Source organism: Zonotrichia albicollis, chromosome 3 (assembly GCF_047830755.1).
Source record: "Zonotrichia albicollis isolate bZonAlb1 chromosome 3, bZonAlb1.hap1, whole genome shotgun sequence".
Classification (NCBI taxonomy): Eukaryota; Metazoa; Chordata; class Aves; order Passeriformes; family Passerellidae; genus Zonotrichia; species Zonotrichia albicollis.
Genome location: NC_133821.1, coordinates 14,831,950 through 14,855,189, shown reverse-complemented (window position 1 = coordinate 14,855,189; position 23,240 = coordinate 14,831,950). Strand labels below are relative to the sequence as shown.

Below are 23,240 nucleotides of genomic sequence, written 5' to 3'. Positions count from 1 at the left end.
ATCATTTAACATATACTCAAGCGCTCTTTACATTTTTAATCTTGCCAAACATGCCTTTATGAACAGGCATTGTATTACAGCAGTACTAATGATAAAATGCCAGAGTGGCATTTAGAACTTTATGAATGTGAAGCTCACTGGCAACGCCACAAATCAAACAAAGGACCAAGAATTCATAGAGGTCCCCTCTTTTTTTGGTTATAAATTCATATGAATAAATATGCAAGCATATTAATTAGCACATTGTTTTCAACTGCAATGCTGCTATTTTCATCCCAAATTTTACACCAGCACCTACTTCAACATTTCCTCTGCTGTTTGAAGATGGAAACATCACATCTGTTGCACATTACAAACTAACAGTACTCAATTACAAAGATTTTGATCTGTTTGGACAAAAAGGTAGGAGGAATCTGGTCTTCTGCAAAGACTTACTATTCCATATGCAGATTTACTGGGTAAAAGACCTTGCAAGAGTAAATAGTGTATTACCAATTTACCCACAAATACATTTTAAGAATTAGATCAAAATTAAATGGAATGCAAAAACCCTTCGCATCAGGTCCTAGGCAAAAATCAAAATAAAGGCAGAAATTATACAGTTCAAATCTTCAGCACTCAAGGAAAGTACTCCAGCTTTTTCCATGAGACATTATCACACAAAGCTGTCTCTAGCAGGTAGACACAGTTCTTCAGCAAAACAAGCAGACTTCAAACTATTCCAGAAGAGTGATTTGCAGTTTAGCTCCACCCCACCCACAGCTCCCTCATGAGAAGCCAGAATTCCAAAGGAAATAAAACACAGCCCAGGAACACGCCAAAACCAACCACAATACACCTTTTGGACAAAAAGAACAGCCTAAAACCAGCCCCACTTTCCCCCACACACCTTTTTTGCCGTGAAGCAGCCAAGTGGGAACAGTAAAAGAAGGCATGGTTAGTACAGGCTCTAATTAAGGGCCATAGATGGATGTACCAAATGAGCTCATTCTGCCAACTTAATGATTCAGCTTAAAGACCTGGGAGTTTTCCTCCTGACTTCTGTCAGGAGTCAAGTACATCTGTTGAGTGCATTTGAAGATTCTGCCTCTTGTAAGATAACCTTTTCCTCTGCACACAAGAATTACCACTGAGTTCACAGAGAATGATCACAGAAAAGATAAGGATAGTTTTGTGGAAGAATGAATCACAGTTTCCAAAAAAGCTAGACACAAATGACTTAGTATTTTCCTGTGAACCAAGTATTTATATATATATATTTTTAAATATTTATACACACACACATATATATATAAAATATATACAAGGTAAAGGTAAATACCACAATTTAAGTACTTCCATTAACTTAGCTGTCCTCACTTGATTTTAAAGACAACACCCTTAAGTCCTAAAGAAAAGGCTGAAAAAAAATTCAAAAAGCAGACAGTGGTGCGTTTTCAGCTTCAGTACACATCAAATAGATTAATACAGAAACAGAATTTGACCTTTCAAAAAACCTATTCAAAATTGATCACACGTCACAAAGAGGTTTCCAGTTTTGCTTTTATAAGCAAACTGGAATCATTAACTCTCAAGCACTCCAGTGTGCAAGGTTCATGAGATGCATGTGGAGGCTCATTCAGGTCTCTGACCAGATGTACAAGTTTATTAACAGCTCCAATAACCACAACACACAGAGAGATTGGTTCTAACAGAGCAAACACTTGTTACCCACTTAAAACCTTCTAACAGGAACTGGTTTCACTCCATCAAATAACTCTCCATAACTCCAACAGGAATTTGGAGCTCTAATTACTTACCTGTGAACATAATGCAACTGGTGAACTGAATCAATGGCTATCACCATTTCAGCCAAATAAAAACGAGCCATATCTTCAGGGAGTCTGTCCTCAAACTTGCTGAGCAATGTAAGCAGGTCTCCTCCAACATAGTAATCCATAACCAGGTACTATGGAGTGGGAACAGTAAGAGAACAGAGTGGGGGGGGGGGGGGAAATCACAATTTATTTAGAGAATAAAAGACTAAATATTCATTTAAGCATAAAAACTAATTCACTGCAAAAATTATTATGGATATAAAAAAAACCTAACCAAGATGCTTAGTGCTCTGAAAACAGCAGCCAGTTCAGCTGCAGTTTAGCATTTAGCCTACTTGAATAATTTTCATATTTACACTCCCCAAATATAGTAAGCCTCATGACAAAACAGTATTAACTTCATCCACAGTCCCATCACCAAACATGAAATATTTAGATCCTCTGGATTCCCTTATGAAAACAATGCCCTTTGTTAGAAAGCTAAAGGAGTAAAGGTTTTTAAGTACAGATCTATAAAAATGAAACAAGCGTGTAAATTTGTAATCTCATTTATGCTGCCCTAATTTCCAATGCTTTCCCTTCCCTTTCTTCCTATCACCTTCTTTCCCCATTAAACAAATTACTTTGGAGAGCAAAGTTTTTAGAGGGGTATTTCTAATCTAAAGGTCTTTTAGATTAAGGGAAAGTCTGAGAGACTTCCAGTGACCCACATCATAATTCCAGAAACTGTTGACATTGCACATGATACAGGACCTGGCAACATAAAATACAACATGTCACCTTCTCTAATTGAAAGGATGGAGAAAAATATTGATTTCTCATCTATTAATGAAACATAAAACTTGCCAGCCATAAAAGTGCATGCATAGACTTTAAAGAAATCAGAGCCTTTCTGCATTTTACTGTATTTACACAATAAAATGCCACTTCTTTTAGCAACATAATTAAAATTACTGGAAAAAGTGAAACTTAGGTGTGAAATTCAGGATTAATATATTGTAGCTTAATTTAGTTTGTTTTTAATTATGAAACAGTGCCTGAAAGGCTAAATGGGGGAAAGAAAAAAATCAAATTAATTATAGCTAAAAAACTGATTTTTAACATTCTAATTTAACACACACTGCTAAACATTACTTTCGAACATCATTGTGGACAGGTTAGTTAGAATCACAGAATATCCTGAGCTGGAAGGGACCCACAAGGATCACCAAAGTTCAGCTCTTGGCCCTTGACAGGACAGCTCCAAGACTCAAATCACACCCCTGAGAATGAATTTCCACTAGACTCTCTGAAAGCCTTTGCTTAGAGCTCCAGTCTGTTTCCAGGAAGGCAGCCTATCTGCATTTGAAGCAGAGACTCTTCTTAAGAGCATAAATAATAAAAAATATTGAAAATGCAATCATGAATACCCCAATTTGTTTCTTTAAAATTCTGAAAACACAGCCTAAAGGGACTATTTATATTAGTTGCTCAAACGTGTTTGCCTTGCCCATTTTCAGAAAAAGACACTAAAATATGAATAAAAAAATCTGCAAAATTATTCCAGCTCTAGGGAAGTTGAGGGGCAGGCAGGAACCTTACCCCTGTTTCTTTCCCCTCATATTTTCCATAACAATAAAGGCGATGAACAACGATTTTAACAGCTTGATACACAATAATATGGGAATCCTCATTGATTCCAAGTGCACAAGAAAGTACAAAAGGCATTTCCACAAGATTTTAAATGTGTTGATAGTCAAATTTTCATCTGTTGCTTTGTGACAGGAATAATGAACTTCTTAAATTATGCTCACAATCCTTACAGAAGATAAGTATCTTCTATTCAGTGGTGCTCCTGCACTCCTTCAGGAACAAGATTGATTGTACAAATTTCTTGTGTTTTACAGTTTCAGAAAATGCATTAAGCCTTTGGAACTCCAGATACTGATTACTAAGTGATGCATTGCACAGACATCTCCAAGAGCTGAATTTATTGCTTTGAACGTATATTGAAAAAAAACTCTTCAGATTCTCCTAACTGACGTGGGATCTCTGCACTCATTCACCAGCACTTTGAAAACCTCTGCAACTCAGCTACTGGATATAACAAAATAAGGGAATTTTGGCTCTTAAAACACAGGATTCTGCACCTCCTCCTAAATTTACAAGAGCAATATAGTAACTTAACGACACAGAAACCTTCAGCTCCTTGAATAAGCCAACACTTAAACTGTAATTCAGGGTTAAGTTGTGCACATGAATTTAAATATGTGTGTAGGAATTACAGATAAATCTAAAAATGAAATTTTACATTAACAAATTCCATCAAATATCCAATGTCAAATATCCAGGCTCTTATAAAAAATAGGGTTTTTTTAAAGCCTTAAAAATACTTCCTAAACAATAATAATAAAACTACTTTCTAAACGTACTCAATCATCCAGATCTATCCCAGTCTCAAATACTTCTCAAAATACTACTGTATGACAGCACCTCTTTCCAAGAGAGAGGAAAAGCATAGATTTAAGAACTCTAAATTCTAGTAGCTGGTGGAAGCTTAACAGAGGCATTTAATCCCAAACCACAGATTCATTTGGAATGGAAGGGACCTCTTCAGACCTCATCTGCTCAGTAGGGTCAGCTAGAAAATGCTGATGGTGACAGTCTCCAGCTGGGGTTTGAGCATCTCCCGATAAAGAAGGGATTTCTTGTGTTCTGATGAAACTCCATGGATTTCAGCTTGTATCCACTGGCTCCTGTCCTCCCACCAGGCACCACTGGGAGGAATCCGGCTCCCTTGTCTCAATTCCCTCCATGGGGTGTTTACACACATTGATGACATCCCTCTCCATCCTACATTTATTTGGGGTGAAGAATCCCAGCTCTCCTCCCAGGAAGGATGCCCCAGTGTCTCCATCATCCTTCTGGCCTCACAACAGCCTTGCTCCAGTGGTTCCATCTCTCTTTGGCCCTGGGGAGCTCAGACCTGGACACAGCACTTCAGGTGCAGGGCAGAGAGGAGAGGAAGGACCTCCCCTGACCTGCTGGCAACACTTTTCCTTGAGCCCAGAACACTTCTGGTCTATTTTACTGTGAGAGTGCATTGCTGCCTCATGGCTAAGCTTGTTATCCACCAGGACCTCGAGTAAAGCTGCTTTCCACTCACCTGGGCCCCAGCATGTACTTGGTTTCTCTTATTTACTCCCTAAATGCAGGGCATTGCCTTTCCCTTTGCTGAAATCCATGAGATTTCTCTCTCTCCAGTTTGCTGAGGTCCATCTCAAGGCAAGCAACAGCCACTGCACAATCACATCTACTGCTCAATTCACACAGATTTTTTCAAGGCCACTTGTGTTACACACAATTTCAATAAAAAGCATATGGAGAGCTAGTGATGATACAAACTCCCAGTACCACTGATATTTACCCCAGCAGACTATCAAAGATAAACAGAACTTGCTCTGTGCTTAGTGAAAACAAGGAAACTGGCAGGAATAAAACCAATTCTAGCAGGCTGTTCTAGAATATATAATATTTTCCTTGAAATGCTCTTAATGATAAGATCAGAATTACACAATACATGAGATTATTTTTACTGTCCACATTACAAAGCAGGAAGCTGGCTGGGAGGTATTTACACCAACAGTTAAGACTTACAAATGCAGAGCCCCATTTCCATAAAAATCTACCAAAATCCATGGATTCCCAGGCATTTGAACTGACAGAAGAAAGTGCAATATAATGGCAAAAACCACTACAGGTCTGCAAGAGTTCCCTGTATAGCACTTTTTGTATTGAACAGACTGGGAGGAAAAAACTACTGTGGCTGTACAGTAGATTTTAACCAAAACATTCGAATTGCTAGAGAATCCAAAGCATAGGGCAATAAAACCCAAATAATTAAAAGCCATCAATGCAAAGTTGTTTACTTTTTTAGGTATAAATTCTACTGAAACTGCATCACAATCAAAACATTTTTAAGTGGGATTTTAAAGAAAATTGGCCACTTTTCCACACATTAGTTTCTTTTTGTGAGTCATTCAAAATACTCATAAATTAAATAACATCAAAGAGACATTTTAATTTAATAAACTACACCTTCCAACTCTTATTTATGAGAATTTAGAGGCATTCTTCCTGCTTTATTGTTTTGTGACAGCTTACTGAGTTTAAGTCCTCAAAATAGTAAGTTGTTTCAAAACAGGTCTACTCCCAATTGCTCTCTGTAAAACTGTAATCAACATGGTTAATCATGAAAAGCTAAAATAGAAATTCTATGTTAGCAAGTGCACTTTCAATTTTACAAATCCAATTAAACTGGAATGACAAATTATAAGAAAGCCTATGCAGACAGACCAAAGTTTATCAACAAATGCAAAGTGGTTTAGAAAACAAACCTGCCTTCCTGAGGTATTTATAGCCAAACTTTCATAGTTTCTCACCAATCGTCACCCTTCAGAATTTTATGGAAAAATCACAGATCCTCACATGGTCTGCATTGTCCACAACACAAAATTAACCAATAAACTACTTTTCTGTTTCAAACCACAACCAAGACTCTGCATTTCACACAGATACATATATAAACATATAAATATATAAAAGCAACACTCACTAAATAGTTTTCATCCTGGAATGCATAATGTAATGTTGTGATCCACTGGTTATCTCCATTCACTAACACATCTCTCTCTTCTCGAAAACAGGCTGTCTGAAAGGGAGAAAAATAATTACAGGCTTTAGGTAAAATAGATAAAGACAAACATTTAGCAAGTTGACTGTGCTTTGACATTATATTTGGGAGGAAAAAAATCAAAACTGCCTCTCAGTTAAAAAGTTATTCATTACACTATCCAAATATGACAAAATCTAAAAAGAAATAGATATGAGAAGAGACCACCTTCTTAAAATTTAAGCAGTTGTACTTCTCTGTACTGTTAAGTGATGCAAAGGGATAAATAAGCTGTTGCTTCCCATCATCTAAAATGCCAATATCTTGATGCATCAATAATGACAGGATAGCAATGTATGATTAAGAAAAACAATCAATAATGGCATTACATAATTGTAACTGCTCTAGGAGTCAGAGAGCTGGAATCTGGAGTCTTGTGCTGCTGTTTTATCTCACCATGGTGTTAGCCTAGTTTTACACTTGAGCTCTCACACACATTTCTTTCCATGTGAAAGTGGCTGCCAATAACTGCATGTAGTCATCACTTGATCATCATTAATCACTTTCTCCACACCCCTCTCTCAGGAAAAGCAGGGAGGAGCAAATGTTGCTCTTGCCAGGTATAAGCTGTTGACCAGACATCCCAAGAGGTTTCCCCTCAATACACTGGAAAGACAAACAGGAGGCAAGAGGTGCCTTCATATCAAGTGGAACAGAGGAGGAACAAGAACTGCCAACAAATGTTATGTACGAAAAAAAAGAAGGCAAAATGTGAAGAAAATAACTTAGTGCAAAGCAGCAAGGCATTTAATCCAATGAAGGTCCTGCAACTTGCCCTGAGTAGTGAAAAAAATACCTCAGCAGAAACAACTTTACAGAATAACAGACAAAAACGACCCAACAGACAAAAAGCCAAAAAGAAACTATAGCAAAGAAATCTCATAAATATTTTGAAGGGAGTAAGTTCTGAAGTGAATATCACAAGAAAACAAAAAGTACCAAATAACAAAGCCAACACACAATTTTGTTCAGAAAAAAAGAGATGTAAACAATAGTGAAAAGGAAAGAATAACATCGTACAGGCTCCTGTTTAGAAGGCAGATGGAGAGTTTGAGAAAAACACAGACCATGTTTTATTCCAGCACACTCTGCTCTTCACAAAGATGTTTCATCATTTTGAACCCTGCTCTGTCTCTCCATCTCTGAGACAGCTAAGTTTAAAGGAAATTCAAACCTTTGCTTTTTATTTTTTCATTTTGATTTCCAAATCCAATAGGAAAAGAGCAGACTTCTGGCATGGCTTTTGCTGGTTGTGAGATTTGGAAAGTGAAGAATGAAAAGTGAAATATCATTTGAAATTGAGATACGCACAAGAAAACATGCAGCAAAAACAGAGCAGCAAGTAACTCCTTCCTCCAAGCAAATAAACCATCACAAGTCCTTTTTTTGGTGAATACAGTGAGTAAGAACTATGCAGACCAGGAAAAATTAGGATGACATACTTGAATCATTGCACAATGCAGCAGCTAAATCAGTGAAATTTGAGAAAATAGCAAGACATACTTCAAACAAATACCTTCAAAGATTATTGAATCAAAAACAGACTTGGGGTAGGAGAATGAGTATGGTTCATCTTCAGAAGGAAGATGTTTGATGCTTCAACTTGATTTTTTTCCTTCTTTGTTTGCAAACTCTTCAGATATTTCAGAGAGAAATAACTCTGAACTCTTGTTTTCAGAAGGATAAATAACAGGTAGTTTCTCCACTTGTTATGACACAACTAATAGGACTGGTTACTAGAGAGTTTATATAATTCCAGTTGTTTTTGCCATGATTTGACAAAACACTGTGCATTCCTGGAGCACTCCAGACACCCACCTCTGGGCAGCATGCCTAGAGCTGAAGCAACAGCTACTACCACAGTAGAACACAGCTGAGAGTTGAAGTGGCAAAAAAAAAAAAAAAAATCCAGCAACAACAAAAAGAAACAGTAGCAGCAGTTCTTTTAATTACTGTAGCATGGCTAAATCAGGCTTTTATAAAATTAAGCCTTTTTTGTGCCTTCCATTATTCCAGAATTACATTTCATCTTCCCTGGGCAGTCTCCTTGAACTGTTGGCAGAGACCCCCAGGGGCCATCTGATCCAACTCTGTCACAGCAAACCCAACTCGGTGCCATGGTCGTATCTCTGCTGTTATCGTGGCCTTCAAGCAGCAAAGAATTTGACCCACTCTGCTGTTGGGCGCTCATGTCCTCAGAGCTCAGAGTCAGCACCTCCTGGGGATGCTGACTGCTTCCATGGAGCCTGCTGTTTGTCCTGGTCTCTCCTGAGCCCCATCTGGCACCAGCATGGCACGCGTGTAACTCTAAGTGACTGTCAGCGCTCAGGGTAACGGGTCTGGGGGTGTCACAGCAAGATGTCACACACTTCCAGGTACTCCTTCTATCAGTAACATTCCCAGCTCTACATCCCATCTCAACAGTGGCAAGTATTTGGAAAATATATCCTCTGTTATTATATAAAAAAAAGAACACTGACTTTGCAACCTGTGTAATTTTACAGTAACAAAGTTTTTGCACTCAGAACTTGCAGTTCTCAACCTTACTCTGGCATTCTCAAGCCTCTTTTGAGCACATACTATCTTTCTGCTTTTACAAATGACTCCCACTTCCCACACTGTTGACACATATGTTCATTAACACACAGACTATGAATACATATATGAACATATAGACCTATCTATATTGCTTGTGGTTTTGGACTGCATGATTTTCCTGTGTATCTCAGCAGCACACTGCTAACAGAGCAAAAATGGGTCATTTTCCCCATCAGTAGTAAGAAGAGCATTCATGAATGTTTAAAAATGACAGGTTACAGTTGCTAAAGGTCATGCTTTATAATGCTTTTTCACTCCAGATGGTTCTCTTTCCACTATATACCCATGGGTTACAAATACATGGAAAAACATTGCTGTAGTTCTTTTTAGGCTAACAGTTCAGACTTCCGAAAATTCAGCTGGACCCATGGGAAGAGTATTTTTAATATCTTGCATAGAGAAAAATTTTTGAAACCTATTTATAACTGTATGCTAATGCAAAGAAACAGTTTTCAAACTCACTCTAAAAGGGTACATTTAAAAACAGAGTGGAGCTTTATTCCTGGTCCTTTCTTTTTCAGTGAAATAATAAAACTTACAGTAATGACATTTGTCTTGGAGAGAAATATCTCTTTGTATCAAGACTACTGCCAGGATTGCTCAGTATCTGAATAATTTCTGGATAAAAAGGAAACACATTGTGCACATCTAACCACAATCTGCAAGCCATTTATACTTCTTACTGTTATAACATTTTCATTAAAAGAAACAGGATGTGCACACATCAAAAATTGGCTTTAATTTGTCTGAACACATTTTTTTAAGAGTGTGATGGTTTCCCATTGATCTCACTTCCTACCAAGATGTAATTAAAACATAAATGAGGAAATCAGAATAAACTTGGAAGCAGCTGAACAGCAAGGCAGTTTGAGAGCAGCAAAGTTGAGGTCTCAAATAAAAACTATATATTTATGAGTGTATTTTTAGTACGCACAGATGAAGAATTTCAAAGCAAATTAGAGAGTTAGATACACGTTCCATCTAAAATTAATACACAAGTATTCAGGTGCAGGTTGCATTTCAAAAGCTTCCTTTCAAAGGAATCCAGGGGAAATATACCAAGGATTTGTGAAGAGCAGAGTTGTATAAAGAAAGTAGACAGCTAAGGCAAAAGTAAGGCTGGTGAAGGAGCTGTTCCACCTTTTCCAGACATAAAATGGACTCCAGCTTTAACGAGGAACTTTTTATCACATATTTTTGCAGATGAACATTTTTATGAAACATGCCCTCTAATTAATTTGAAAATTTAATCTTTCTGATTTTTCAATCCACTCATTGGGCCTTTACTAAGTTCTAACTACTGAGCAACTAATTGACTTGATGAGCTATAGCTCAGCAATTACCTTCTTATAGCTCAGTAATTACCTTCCACCATGGAAAATACTTGCTAAAGACATTCCCAACTGGAACAAATGTATTAAAAGATGACTTGTGCAGTGGGCAATTTCTGGACAATTACAGAAAAGGTCTAATGTCAAAAACATTCAGGCCCACAGAAGTCAAGATTCCAGGACATTTAAACCCTTCTGATGAATTGCTTTAAGCTTATTTAATATTTTTTTTATACTGCCAGTAAATAGTGAAGCACTTCCTCCATCCCTCTAATAAACATGGAGACTTGTGGACAGAGAAATAACAATTCAGCAAAGTAAGAGGGGACACAATCATGGAAAATGTTACTGCAATCTTACTTCAGCTCTCTTCAGCATCTCCCACTTATTAAGTATCTTCATGGCAAAAACTTTATCTGCATTTTTCAGTTTTACTACTGCAACCTGGAAAAAAGAAATGAAAGACAAATGAGTTACAACAAGAAAATACATATTGTTTTCATTTTTATGTAACCTTGCAGTTTTGGAGGTTTTTTTCAACTATTCTGGATACATTTTTACTATGCACAAAATACCACACCCTCAAAATAGAAACACCTCAATAGTCCAGGAAAATTACACATTTATTGCAAGCTTTCTTTATGTATCACACTTTCCCTAGGTATAATTTTTTTCTAAGTGACTGTCAATGAAAACTGGCATTTCTTAGCATCACACTTCTTGCTGTATCATAATGACATGAAGCTCTCTAGCTCTATGCTTTATATTCCTACACTTCAGTGCTACACACTTATTTAAACTTTAGAGCCCTCAACAAAAAGGTAACAGCACAGCAGCTTCTAAATCAAGATAAACAATGTGGTTTTGGTTTTAAAAACAAATAAAACTGTAGATTTGCCATAAAGCAACTTCCACTCTCGTTTCAAATCATGCACTACATTTTCTTCAAAGATAGTATGACTTCACATTTTTCCACCTGAAGTTCAATGAGCTCTTTATGATATCTGTTGTAAGCAACAGGAAAACAGAAAAATGCACATTTTCTAGAGAAGTGAAACTTAACAAAACAATCCAGCCCAGCTGCCTCTCCTCTCCTCATAGCTTCTGAAACATTAGATGCCATAGGCCTCTGTAATAATAAATTAATGAAGTTCACTGACACCATCCTTTTTTGAGAATATTAGTTTTGTTTAGCTATAATATAAGCTAACATAGAATATTTTTAGGAAAGAGGGAAGGAAGAAGTTTACACAAACTTGTTTTCACAGCTCCGGCTTCCCTGGGTATGGAAAACTCAGTGTCTTAACCAAAATGGGTGTGAAAGTGCCACAAACTCAAAGCTGCTGATCAGAACTAGACCAGCATTATCATCCTAACTACAGAAAAGTTCAACAATCACTTTACATTTTAACAACCATTCTCCAACTATTCTGTTCTGCCTCTTGCCTTTTAAAGAAGCCTTAAAACTAAAGCAGATAAAAGTTTATTTCTGTGTGCACCTGGTTACAAACCAACACGCTGTCACACAGATTATCATCATCTTCATCCTGCAGGCCAGTGACAAAAAAAATACCAAGGTTGAATCCTACATTCCTTTCACCTCTCTCACCATCAGCAAACCAGCAATGTGTGAAGACAGTGATAACAGAAAAGAAAATACAGGATCAGACAGTTTGAAGGAAGTGTCATGCAAACCTCTTTGAACCATCTTCAGATGTGTCATCAGCTGCAACAGCTTCACAAACGAGGCAAAAGCCCAGGCTGAAGGAGTGCAATGCTCTGATGTCTAAATCAATGCGTACCTCACAGTGTGGCTCCTGCCTAGCTACAGACTCCCAGGCCAAGCAGCTGTCACTTACCATATGTACATTATCAGCCCTGCTCTTGACACTGCTGCCGTCTGGGGTTGCAGGGGGAGGCAGTGGCAAGGAGATAAAAAGAGGATATAAGACAGAAAGGTATTGCATTTATTTGTTTAAACTAGTTTATGGGCTGAAATTTTTAAAGGTTACCTCACATGAGGTTTGAGCTCAGATTTAGAATCCATCAAGGAATTTTCAGACTTGAAAAACAAAAATGGATTATTACTTTAGCCTATAATATAATAACTTTAATTCATAAAGAATGTTCGCTGTGGTGTGCATGGAAACCCAAGAGTGAGAATCACAATTTTTTTTTTGAGGGAAAGATGAATCTTTTGCAGTGATACATCGCCCAGAGTGTGGATTTGATCTTGATAGTCCTTTTGCTATACTGTCAATCTTAGAGGCTCTGGTAGGCCATCAGTTGTATCAATTTCTAAGGAAAAATGGCAGGAGGAGAAAGCCTCAAAATTGCACCTTATCAGTATTCCAACTGTATCCTACATGACTTGGATAACAGGGGCACCCTTGGTGATGCAGCCTGTGGTATGAAGCTACAATGTAGTTGTGCCCCAAAGACCTTTAAGTGTTTTGGGACTCTTGCTGGGAAAGATTAACAGGCTGCTGCTACTAAAGCGGAGTAGCTCCTGCTGCCCAGCATGGGAAATAAATTTTTCCCCACCATTAACCATTGGAGTAGAGGCAGCCAGAGGCATAAGACAATACAAGTATTTCAAGGCCAATTTCAGGAATTCATTTCTTGCCTGCAGCATGCTCAGTGCAAGGCTGTGTTATCCTGCACAGGACTTGCTTATTGAAAGACACACAGTAAGAGTGCACAGCTGCCTGAATTTCCAGCAATCACTTGGACACAAGTGCAGGAGCCACAGCACTGCCTTTGGTGAAGATTTGGAACACAGGCTTTCTGTGGCATGAACAAGGGCTTGGTACCTTCTGCAAATGTGTAACAGCATTGAAGAGTGACTAAAGAACAAAAATAGACTCGTGCTTACCAGCTGTGTTTACAATCAGTCTGAAGCTTTTAGTCTGTGAAAGCCATTAATGTTATTCCATATCAATAACCACCACACACAAAAGATCACAGACATCATCAGCATCTTTCTGCAATCACAGCATGTTTTTGGGGGTGTCTCAGTGCTTTAGAAAAGTCAATCCCAAAATGCTTATTCCAAGACTGTGAAAGTAAAACCTGACACTTCAGAATTGAGCAGACTGATGCAGTTTTTAATTGTAACAAAAAAAAAAATTCTGAATCATGATTACAAATCTAGGCAGTGTTTATATATACACAGAGTATTTACTACCTACACAAAGGCACAAATACAGACAGAGTTTTGTTTTGATCTTCTCCCTTCCCTAGTGAAGCTGTCAAGACTGAAGAAAGAGTAATCACTCCTAGTGATCCTGAAGTGTCTTGCTACTGGAACTTCTTAAAATTAGACTTTTTAAAGGTTGGCATTTTTTTTTAAATTTTATTTCCCTGTGAGCAGCCAAAAAAAAAAAAAAGATTGGTATGTGCTGATGTAAACATCTTGGTTTTAGCCAGATATGAAGCTTTTTTCTTCGTCCTCCAACCATTTTCAATATTTCCCACAAACAGCAGTCTAGTTTGGCATGCTGTCAGACACCTTCTGCCCCAAGCTTGCCTATTTGTCTCTGTGATATTTCTCTGCACTTTCCCTTTGCTTAAAAAGGAATAGCCTTTTACAGAAAAAAAAAAACTAGAATAGAAGCTATTAAAGTTGAAAGAAAGAGAAAAACAATAAAAGTAGAAAAAAAGATTCAGCATTGGTTTTCTTGTCCAGCAAGAACAAGCACTCAAGAAAGAATGTTACTGTTCATAACTGTATGACAAAAATTAGGAGTAACTAGCTCATTCTCAAGCTATAAAACTCATCATCTTCAAAATATCAACAACATAACAACCTGGTATTTGATAGCATCAGCATGCACTGTTGTTTTTTTCAAAGCCATAACAGAATCAACTGAAAATTTTGGCAGTAGATAGAACTTTGACTAAAGTGCACTTTTACACTGCTGAGGGACACCACAAAGAGCTGTTGTCCAGTTGCTTCACCTTTCCTAGCAGCATTTTCAGCTCCCAAATTTAAAGTCTTTTTGTTTTGAGTTCGGTTTTTCAAACCCTGCTGCTCAAAGCCAGCACAGTGAATTGCTTGAAGCCCACATTATTAATTTTACCATGATAATCCTGCTCCTCCCCCAAGCAAAACATCTGTGTTTTCTAAAGACAGCACTCTTACATGTAATTGTAAATAAGTATATGCATGCATGCAGAGGGAAGGGGCATATGAATAATTTGACAAAAAGGAAACCTTTTCACAAGGCAGAAAACAGGGAAAGGGGAAAAAGAAAAACTAGGACCAATGAACTCTGACAGTTATAAGCAATAACGAGTTTGAACTACTTTTTGTCTGCATTAAACTTGTAAAAACAAAAAGGGAAATATTTCTTGACTATGCAAATTAAAGAAATTGAGTAGCGTAAAATCAAAATAAGAACAAGTCTGAGACTGTGCCAAAGAAAACTTGCACTAACTTTGTAGTCTACAGAATTTCAGAATTATGTTGATTCAGGAGACAAAAATTACCCCTCCCAGTAACCTAGAGCAACCTTGGTCTCATTTATAGTTTGCTGGAAAGAAAATACATTCTTTCAGATTTCTTAATCTGTCTCAGTAAATACAAGTCTTGTGCAATTTAATATTAATATAGTTTTTTGTGGTTTAAGTAGCAGTAAAATTTGGTGGTCCATTTTTCAATTTTCCTCAGATATTTACTGGTTATTTTACAGAAAAATTAGCAATTTCTTTTCTTAGACAAATGTCTGAGTAGAACTTGTCTTTGCTAAGCCAGCAAGACACATATCCTTCCAAATATTTATTAAGAACATAAAAACCCAAACATCTTCACTGAAAGAGCTTCATTTTTCCCCTTACTGAAGATTTTGACAATCATAGAGTCACGTTATCTTCCTCAGATAAGGAATTAGAAAGAAACAGTGTTCCTAGAAGAGAAGAACTCGCCAATCACACAGGCTGTCCCCAGAAGGGGACAGGGAAAGTTACATTCTCACTGTTCAGGGGATGATTCACCACAAAGAACTTCCTGAGAAAGAACCACGGTTTCTCTGCGGTTCAGCTGCTGTGGAGCTTGGTGCTGATTTAGCAGACAAAAATGACTTGCCTTAAAAATACAATATAAGGCAGGTTTTATGCATGATCCTCCCAACAAGAAGGAATCAACATCAGCGATTTTTCTTATATTTATCACAATCTGTAACTCAGCTGCAACTCCTATGGTAGCACTGACCAAGGCTAATCTTTTAAGCAGAAGTGTTTACATCAAAATGGAGATTGCAACATTCTCTGTGGCAGAGGTTTAGACTAAAGATAAATCATCCATGAGTAACTTCAGCCATCAGTCTCCTTTATAAAGAAGCTTCACTCCAGATGGACCAAAACCAAGAGTGATAAAGCAGCTAAATAAATACTACCTTTTTTGTTATTTTTACAGCTGCCCAATGATTATATCTGCACATAGGGATCAGAGTATGTAGTGGCACACACTACAGTAAAAATTCCTCTTCCTGACACACTACCTACAGGAGTCTACTGTTCCACAATCACAGACTGGCAAAGACTGATTTTCACACAAGATGCAAACATGAAAGTGAACCTGACAACAACTCTTCTCTCTAAAATGCCAGAGCCTCCAGAAATCCTCTCCTGTCACAGAGAACTTCCATTTCCAAAGGCAATCAACACTTTGATCAGTAAATCTTTTTCTTTGGGTTTAAGTTCATGTGCATTTTCAGGCACTATGCAGTACCTCCTGCAGAGGCTTTCCACACCACCCACATCTGCAGTATATTTAGCCATGAAAAACTCAAGGCACTGCTATACATTAGATTGCTCTTCCTACAGTGTACTGCATGAAAACAGAGCTCATGCACCCAAAAGAATTGAGAAAAATTGGGTAGAAAGCTAACATTTTAAAGTTTCCTTGACCTAGTGATCAACAGACTTGTATGGCAAATTCAAGTAAGAGATAGCTTAATCAGAAGCAGCAAAAAATGGTATGGTTTGACAGCAGTAGGTGACAACTGAAAAGGAAAATAACATCTGCCGAAGTCCTTAAAAGAAATACAGGAAAAATATTCAAAAGTTCCTTAAAATAGGAAACTTAATTACAGGAAAAGAGATATTTCTCTATGTTGTTGGAATGTCAGTGCCAATATCTGGCTAATTAAGCTGCTGAAAACTACTTTCAGACTGTATAGTTATCAGGAAAATTAGCAATTATTTGACTTCTAAACCACCAGTTACACACTGATCTCCACCTCCTGACTGGAAAGAATTAGTCAAGCAAATGATTTATCCTCAGACAGTTGAAACATGGTGTCTTCTCAATCCATGTGAGCCTGCCTGCTCTCAAAACTCATATGACATAAAAAGAGGTGTCAAAAAATGTATAAAACAAGATGTACTTGCATCAAACATTAGGTGGGCCTATAATATCCATTATGGCTAAAGAATGTAAAAACCTGAATATCAGTGTATTGTTATGAACTGTCTCTTCTCCTCAGTGCTGCAGGTCTGCAAGAGAATGATCAAAACCCTTCCACCTCCTTCTCACACCTACCTCCCCAAAGGCTCCTCGACCAATCACCTTCAGAATCTCAAAATCTTCTTTATGTAGTCGCATCTGTTTCACTTTAGATGTAAAAGGTTTGGCTGAAAAAAAGGAGAAAAAAAGAGAATCATTAAAAACGAGAAAACAACCCACGCAAAAATCAAAGAACAAGGTAACAGTAACACAAAATAGATGCAATCAGAGGCCTAAAACCAAAGGATCGTTTTGCTTATACACCTGTTTATCCTAAAGGAATATAATAAAGTTTAAAGCTAGAAATACTTAAGTAAGAACTAAGTCAAAACTGCTGTGAGAAAAAGGTTTACAAAGTAAGCTTGCTTTTTGCCGTCTTTTAATTTAAAAAAATGGAGTCAAGCTGACTGTATTTTTCCACAGACTTTTGAGTTCACAGACATCCACTGAATCTGTGCTATATAATTCTGGTTGCAAAAGCAAAGTCTAATATAATGAGTTCGCTTTGGACAATATTAATTTTTTTGCCAATCAGCCAGACAATACTGTATTCAATGAGAAATTAAAATGGTGGTAAATGGTACGTGGAAGGGCAATATTGGCCTACACAATGTATTATGCAACAGTTTTTGAAAAATACGTCTTCAAGGGAACACTTAATAGTCAATTCTTAGTTTTGGAAGGAAGAACAGTTGCACTCAAGACATTATTAACACATACAGTGAAAAAACTGAACGCATTTTCAAGATAAGCTTCATTTACTTCTCCTTTTCCCCCTCTTTTAAAATATATTTGAAAGCAGTAAGCAAACTAATGTACTGTATTCCAGACAGGTAAAATCCCAGCACTGTTTGCAGTAAAAGTCTCAGGAATACTATTCTTCTCTTTTAGCCCCATTTAGCACTACAATTAATCAGCCCTGGTTCATTAATATATCTCTGCATGCATGCAAAACAAGTTACTGATAGCTCTACATCAAAACATGCATAGCACAACCCTTGGTAAAAAAAAACTTAAAAATTAAAGCTTTAAGTAATTTAGCAGGAAAAGGATTTCTTTATAAAATTATTGTTCTAAAGGCACATTCAATGCTTTACACAAATGAAATCCTATTACTAAACCAGATACTCCAGTAAATATGGTTCATACAAGAACATTGTATAATCAGGATTGGGATGGGTCTCCAAAATATAAATTCAATTTCTGGCTCAAAGGCAGTCTAGCTCAATGATTCCAAAAAAGCAACTTGAGATACTTCACCCAGTTTCACATCTATGAAAAGGGAACATGATTTTTGTAACAGACAAGGCACTGACAATCACACTGCTGAATCACAAAACCCCAAAAAGGCACATTGTAAAGTCACCATTTTACAAGGCCCATAAAACCTTATTAGCTTACGCTTTCAGGGGACAGAGGCCCATCTCTGTCCATTTCTCTCTCTGCAGGAGCTGATGGAATCAGTGCAGATTTATTTGCAGGGAAGAGTTGTGACAAGACATCATACTGCAGAACAATTTGTTCAGAATAACATTTCTAAACAGAAGTGGGGAACTGTTTTCAAAAGCTCCAAAAGCAAATGACCCTAAGTAAGAACCAAGTTAAATAGTCCTAGACACATGTAAGAAACCAAATTTGGGTTCTCCTAGAATTCAGAATTTTGTCTTTCTAATGTTATGAAATAATCCTGCTAAAACGCTATAATTCAAATTAGAATTTTAATATTAATCGTGCAGCCCATCAAGGCACTACAGCATCCTTGTCCAGAACCATGCTACCTTCTGTTCAGCAAAGCAACCTTATAAACTGAGTCAAGACACAAGCTACCTGTAGTTTTGATACCTAAAACCCCTCACAAAACATATTCATCCTAGTCAAAGCAGCTTTCTAAACCACATCTGCAGAACAATGACACAAAAAGGCAGCACATGTTTACAGCACAGCTCTAGTAACTTTCGTGGTACAATACATGAAACCCTTTAAAAATCTCAGTGGTTCCAAAGTCTGAATCTGGTCTCTTTCCTGAAATTTCTCCCCCAGGAATTACATCTGTTCCAACTAGAGGAACAGCAGCTTATGATTAAAGAAAACCCAGTAGGTCCAAATAGTAAAGATGCAGCCATACAACACTGAGATTTTTACTGCAGTGCTACTTTAGCTTTACATTTAAAATAACTTTATTCAAAATATTGAACTAAAAAATTAAAATATAGGTTTAATATTACATTTTAAATACTGCTAAAATGCAATTTAAACAGAAGTATATCACTCAACTTCACAGAGATTCCCCAAACTTTCAAGAATCTTTTATTCCTTAAAAGAAAGGTCTTGCAGTAGAAAAAGTGATAAGACAATATACTGCCTTACTTGGACACCCTGAGCTGTGCTACACTAAGTGACTGAATACAAATATCAATACTACTGACTAATACTACTGAACAAATTAAAACAAGCCATTAGAACCTTTTAACTTGAAAAACAACTGATTGAAAACAAACATGTAGTTCTCAACTGCAGCATTTTTTGACCATTATAGGCCTGGCTAGAGTACAAGGCAGAATTTCTTGCTAACAAGCAACAGCATAGCTGTTTAAACCACAAAGCTCTTCCTCACTTCATATTGCAAGGAAAGGCCTGTCATTCTTTAATTATTACGTTCTGAAATCTTCCAGGGTTCCCATAGGGATTCTGGAAAAATAAACATCACTATAACTACTTCAGTCAAATAGCGACGACAAAAATAGGTTTGGAGTAGGTTAAATGATTTGTGGTATCAGCATCAGTGGAAAAGTTTGTAAAACCTCCCTCCTCTGTAACTTTTTTATCACCTCTAGCAGAGATGTCAATGTAGAGCCAAGCAGCTCTTGGAAGAAAAGTTAGAGCCCCAGGAAAAAAAAAAAAAGAAACAAAAAAGGGGGGGAAAGGGAAAAAAAAAAAAAAAAAAAAAAGAATTGCCCTAGGAATGTGCTCCAAATAGCTTGTTCCAAAAAAGGTCAATTTGCTTTATCATCAACGTTGTTTGTCTACTGTGCAAACATCTGCTGCTCTTGTGGCAACAGCAATGTTAAGTATAGAAAACTTGGCCTGGCCTGGGGTCTTGGAAGGCTCTCTGCAGACAGCGTTTCATCCACACAGATTTCCAGACTAGGAGGTGAACAGGCAGACCTCTGGCAAGCACTCTGCAGTGTCCTACAGGCCTTAGAGAGAGCAAATGGTCAGGCCAGGGAAAACAGGGGTCCCTGAAAAGCAGATTTGCAGGAACACAGCCCTCATTTACACCCTCATCTTCCTAAAGAGAAGCAGCACAAAGTTAACACACAACAACACCCTCTTTTTGCACAGGAGCTGTGGTTTCTTTCATGCTTGATATGAGAGTGACACACTTTCTCTGCAGATTTTTGAGAGGCAGTATGAGCATTTCCTTTGCTGCTTCATTCAGCCTACAGAAATACACAGGGGCATAGATGATATTTTCCACACACACATCCCTTTTCAAAGCTGCTAGCCATGTGTGATACAGATTAGGGAGCAGTTTGCTGTGCCAAAGAGAACTCTTCCTCCTCCCAACAAGGGGTGGTAAGTGTGGGCAGCCTGACCACTGCCTCCTCCTGCTGGTTTTCAGCTCACAAGAGCTGGAAGTTCACGATATAAAACTTTCCAGCATGTTCTCTATGGCCACACATTGACAAGTCATACACAATGTTCATGGAGGAAGCTGCTGTGAAAAATACTCTATGTTATCAATCTCTGTGAAGGAGATGGAGAGATAAGAACTGACCTATAAAATCTGTTCTGTGAGAACACTTGGCCATTCCACCTGGCCAGTGCTTCCCATCTCACCCTGCCTGGGAAAACTGTGCCACCACCCTCTTGGCAAGATTCCTTGCACTTATTCAATCAATTACACATGGCAAGGAAAAACAATCTCCCAATTCACCCTCAGGGCAACTAATGTACTGATGCAGGAAGCTAAGCTGAATTTTCAAACAAGGTGAACCTGCCATGACTATTTTTTCAATTTATGTTTCTATGGCTCTATCCCCACATTTCATGCTCTAGCCACTCATTCCATTTATGCCTACAATCCATGAAAAAAAATAAAATTCAGTAAAAGGAGAATACTACAAGTGTTAGAAATTTAGATTTTTTTTTTCTGGTTGAAATTTAACCAGAACTCCATCAGAAGTAACATGTTAAACACATAGAAAAACACTCAGGAGGAGTCTAGTTGCCAAGCCAGGCATGCAGAGGAACATATGTTCTACCCCCTGGCCCTGGAAAGGCAGGATTTTATTATAATTACAGCAAGCATCCAGCAGAAGAGAGGCAAAACAATGAGCTCTGCAGTAGTGACACTGAGCTTCAACAGTCTGTTTATCATATTTACAGTGGGGAAGCAGTTATTAGCATTACTTACAGCCTATTTAATAATAAGGGGGTTATGTTTTAAACTCTTGGAGATAAAAGTCCACATCTTCCAAAGAGCTGACACAGGATGGCAGTGACATGGTTGATAGCCCAATGCAGTTTAGTATTAGTATTATACCAAATGACATCAAAACAGTAAAACAGCTGTTTTGGATGCGTTATTAGCAAAGTTAGTCTCATGCTCCTGCCCTGCTCAGTGTCCCTCCAGCTCCAAGCTTCTGCCTGCAGAGCCTGGGCAGGGCTGGCCCTGGAATTCAGATTTTCCCAGGCTAACCTGCTGGGGGCTCCTGCTTCTCCCTCACCTACCAGGGCCCCTTCCCCTCCCCAGCACTGAAGGGAACCAGGGGTGCTGCAGGAATGGGTTGAAATTGAACCCAAGTGAGATGAAGATCATGTTGACTGTTAAAGAAAGTGCAGCACACCTGGAGCAGCAATTGGGACCCATTTAAATAGAAAACATAACAAGACAGTGCTCAGGAATTCCTCTCAGTGTCTCACTGGTGCTGCATTTACTTATGGATAAATAAGCTGGCTAACTCTGCTAAGACTGAAGATTGTACCCTTGACTGACAGGCTGAAGTAAGATACCCTTATCTTTCTTCCCAAATTACAAAACATGCTTCCCCTTAGCAATCAGACATCCCACAACAAACCCATCCTTCTGCCCACTGCACTGTGCAATGTAAAATGCCATGTCAAGCCAAAGCTATAAAAATTAAAAACTGTGTCCACCAGAATTGTCAACAACAACAGTGAAAGTTCATTCTGAAGGCAACAGATTGGGAAAGAAAACAACCATGGGAAACTGGTCACTTACCATTTCAAGACCCCTTTGCTTCACTAGATAAAAGTATTTATTAAAATACATACAGAGCTTCCCCATGCATATGAGAAAAAAAAAGCACATAATCTAAGAGATTGTCATTTAACTCAATACCAGAAGGTTCTCTAATTCTTCTTAGTGCTGTCTTTGGGGGAAAAAAAATAAACTCAACCACCCCAACAAAAAACCCCACCACAAACCCAAAGCAAAATAATATATTGACAGCTCTGTTTTTTAAAAGTGCTCTGTAGTTTTGAAATTTTGGCTAAAATCCTGAAAGGAACTTCACAAGTATTTCTACTTTACAGGCTTGATCCAAACCTAAAATATTTATTTTCCACTGGCTTCTATCAGCTGAGATTATGAAATGTGTAAATAGCATTTTTGAGTTAAGACAGACCAAAGCTAGAGCTTTCAAAAAACTCCAGAAAGGAGGTGTGAGAGAAAACCATCCTCAAGAAAAACAGTCTTTCTCCAAACAAAAGGGAAGCAATTGACAATCAGCAAGGCAAAGCTGCTTAAAGCATAATTTGAGAGGAGATGGAAAAGAAATCTTTCCACCCACCTAAGGCTGGCAGAATAGCCAAGAAGGCTTTTGCAGTTTCTGCCAACTCTCAGGAGGAAATCGGGGTGAAACGCTGCAGTCAACAGCGATAGCAGCTGAACCACAGAACATCAGTCAAGACAATGTAAAAAATAAAAGCCACAAATACTCTGCTCAGTTTTAACAGTTAGGATTCAGTTTTCACTCCCTCAGAACATTTTTGACATGTTTTCCCTGATGAACAGTTAAGTGCCAGCATCTCTAAGCACAAGTTAAGAATCTGGCATTTTCCAGGAATGAGAAGCATGTCCACAAATTCCTGTACTATGGTATAGACAGACACAATATTCTGGATCCTACTGTGTTTGCATCAAGGTCAAGTAGAGACCATCCAGCCAACTTTGGCTACAACTACCACAAAATATTCTTCAACTGGAACTTTAAAATTAGGGAAAAAATAAAATACTGGTTTTTCCTTCC

General features: G+C 37.8%; 1 protein-coding gene across 14 annotated transcripts in view; it reads right to left on the bottom strand.

The window, feature by feature from the left end:
- CDC42BPA (CDC42 binding protein kinase alpha) overlaps positions 1–23,240 on the bottom strand; it is a 186,760-nt gene that overhangs the window by 110,544 nt on the left and 52,976 nt on the right. For all 14 annotated transcript variants that reach the window (XM_014268141.3, XM_014268142.3, XM_014268134.3 and 11 more), the window contains exons 3-6: positions 17,002–17,093; positions 10,818–10,901; positions 6,412–6,507; positions 1,800–1,948 (exon numbers count right to left, since the gene is read on the bottom strand). In XM_014268141.3, the coding sequence (XP_014123616.1) occupies positions 1,800–1,948; positions 6,412–6,507; positions 10,818–10,901; positions 17,002–17,093 (421 nt within the window). The remainder of the gene's footprint in view (positions 1–1,799; positions 1,949–6,411; positions 6,508–10,817; positions 10,902–17,001; positions 17,094–23,240) is intronic.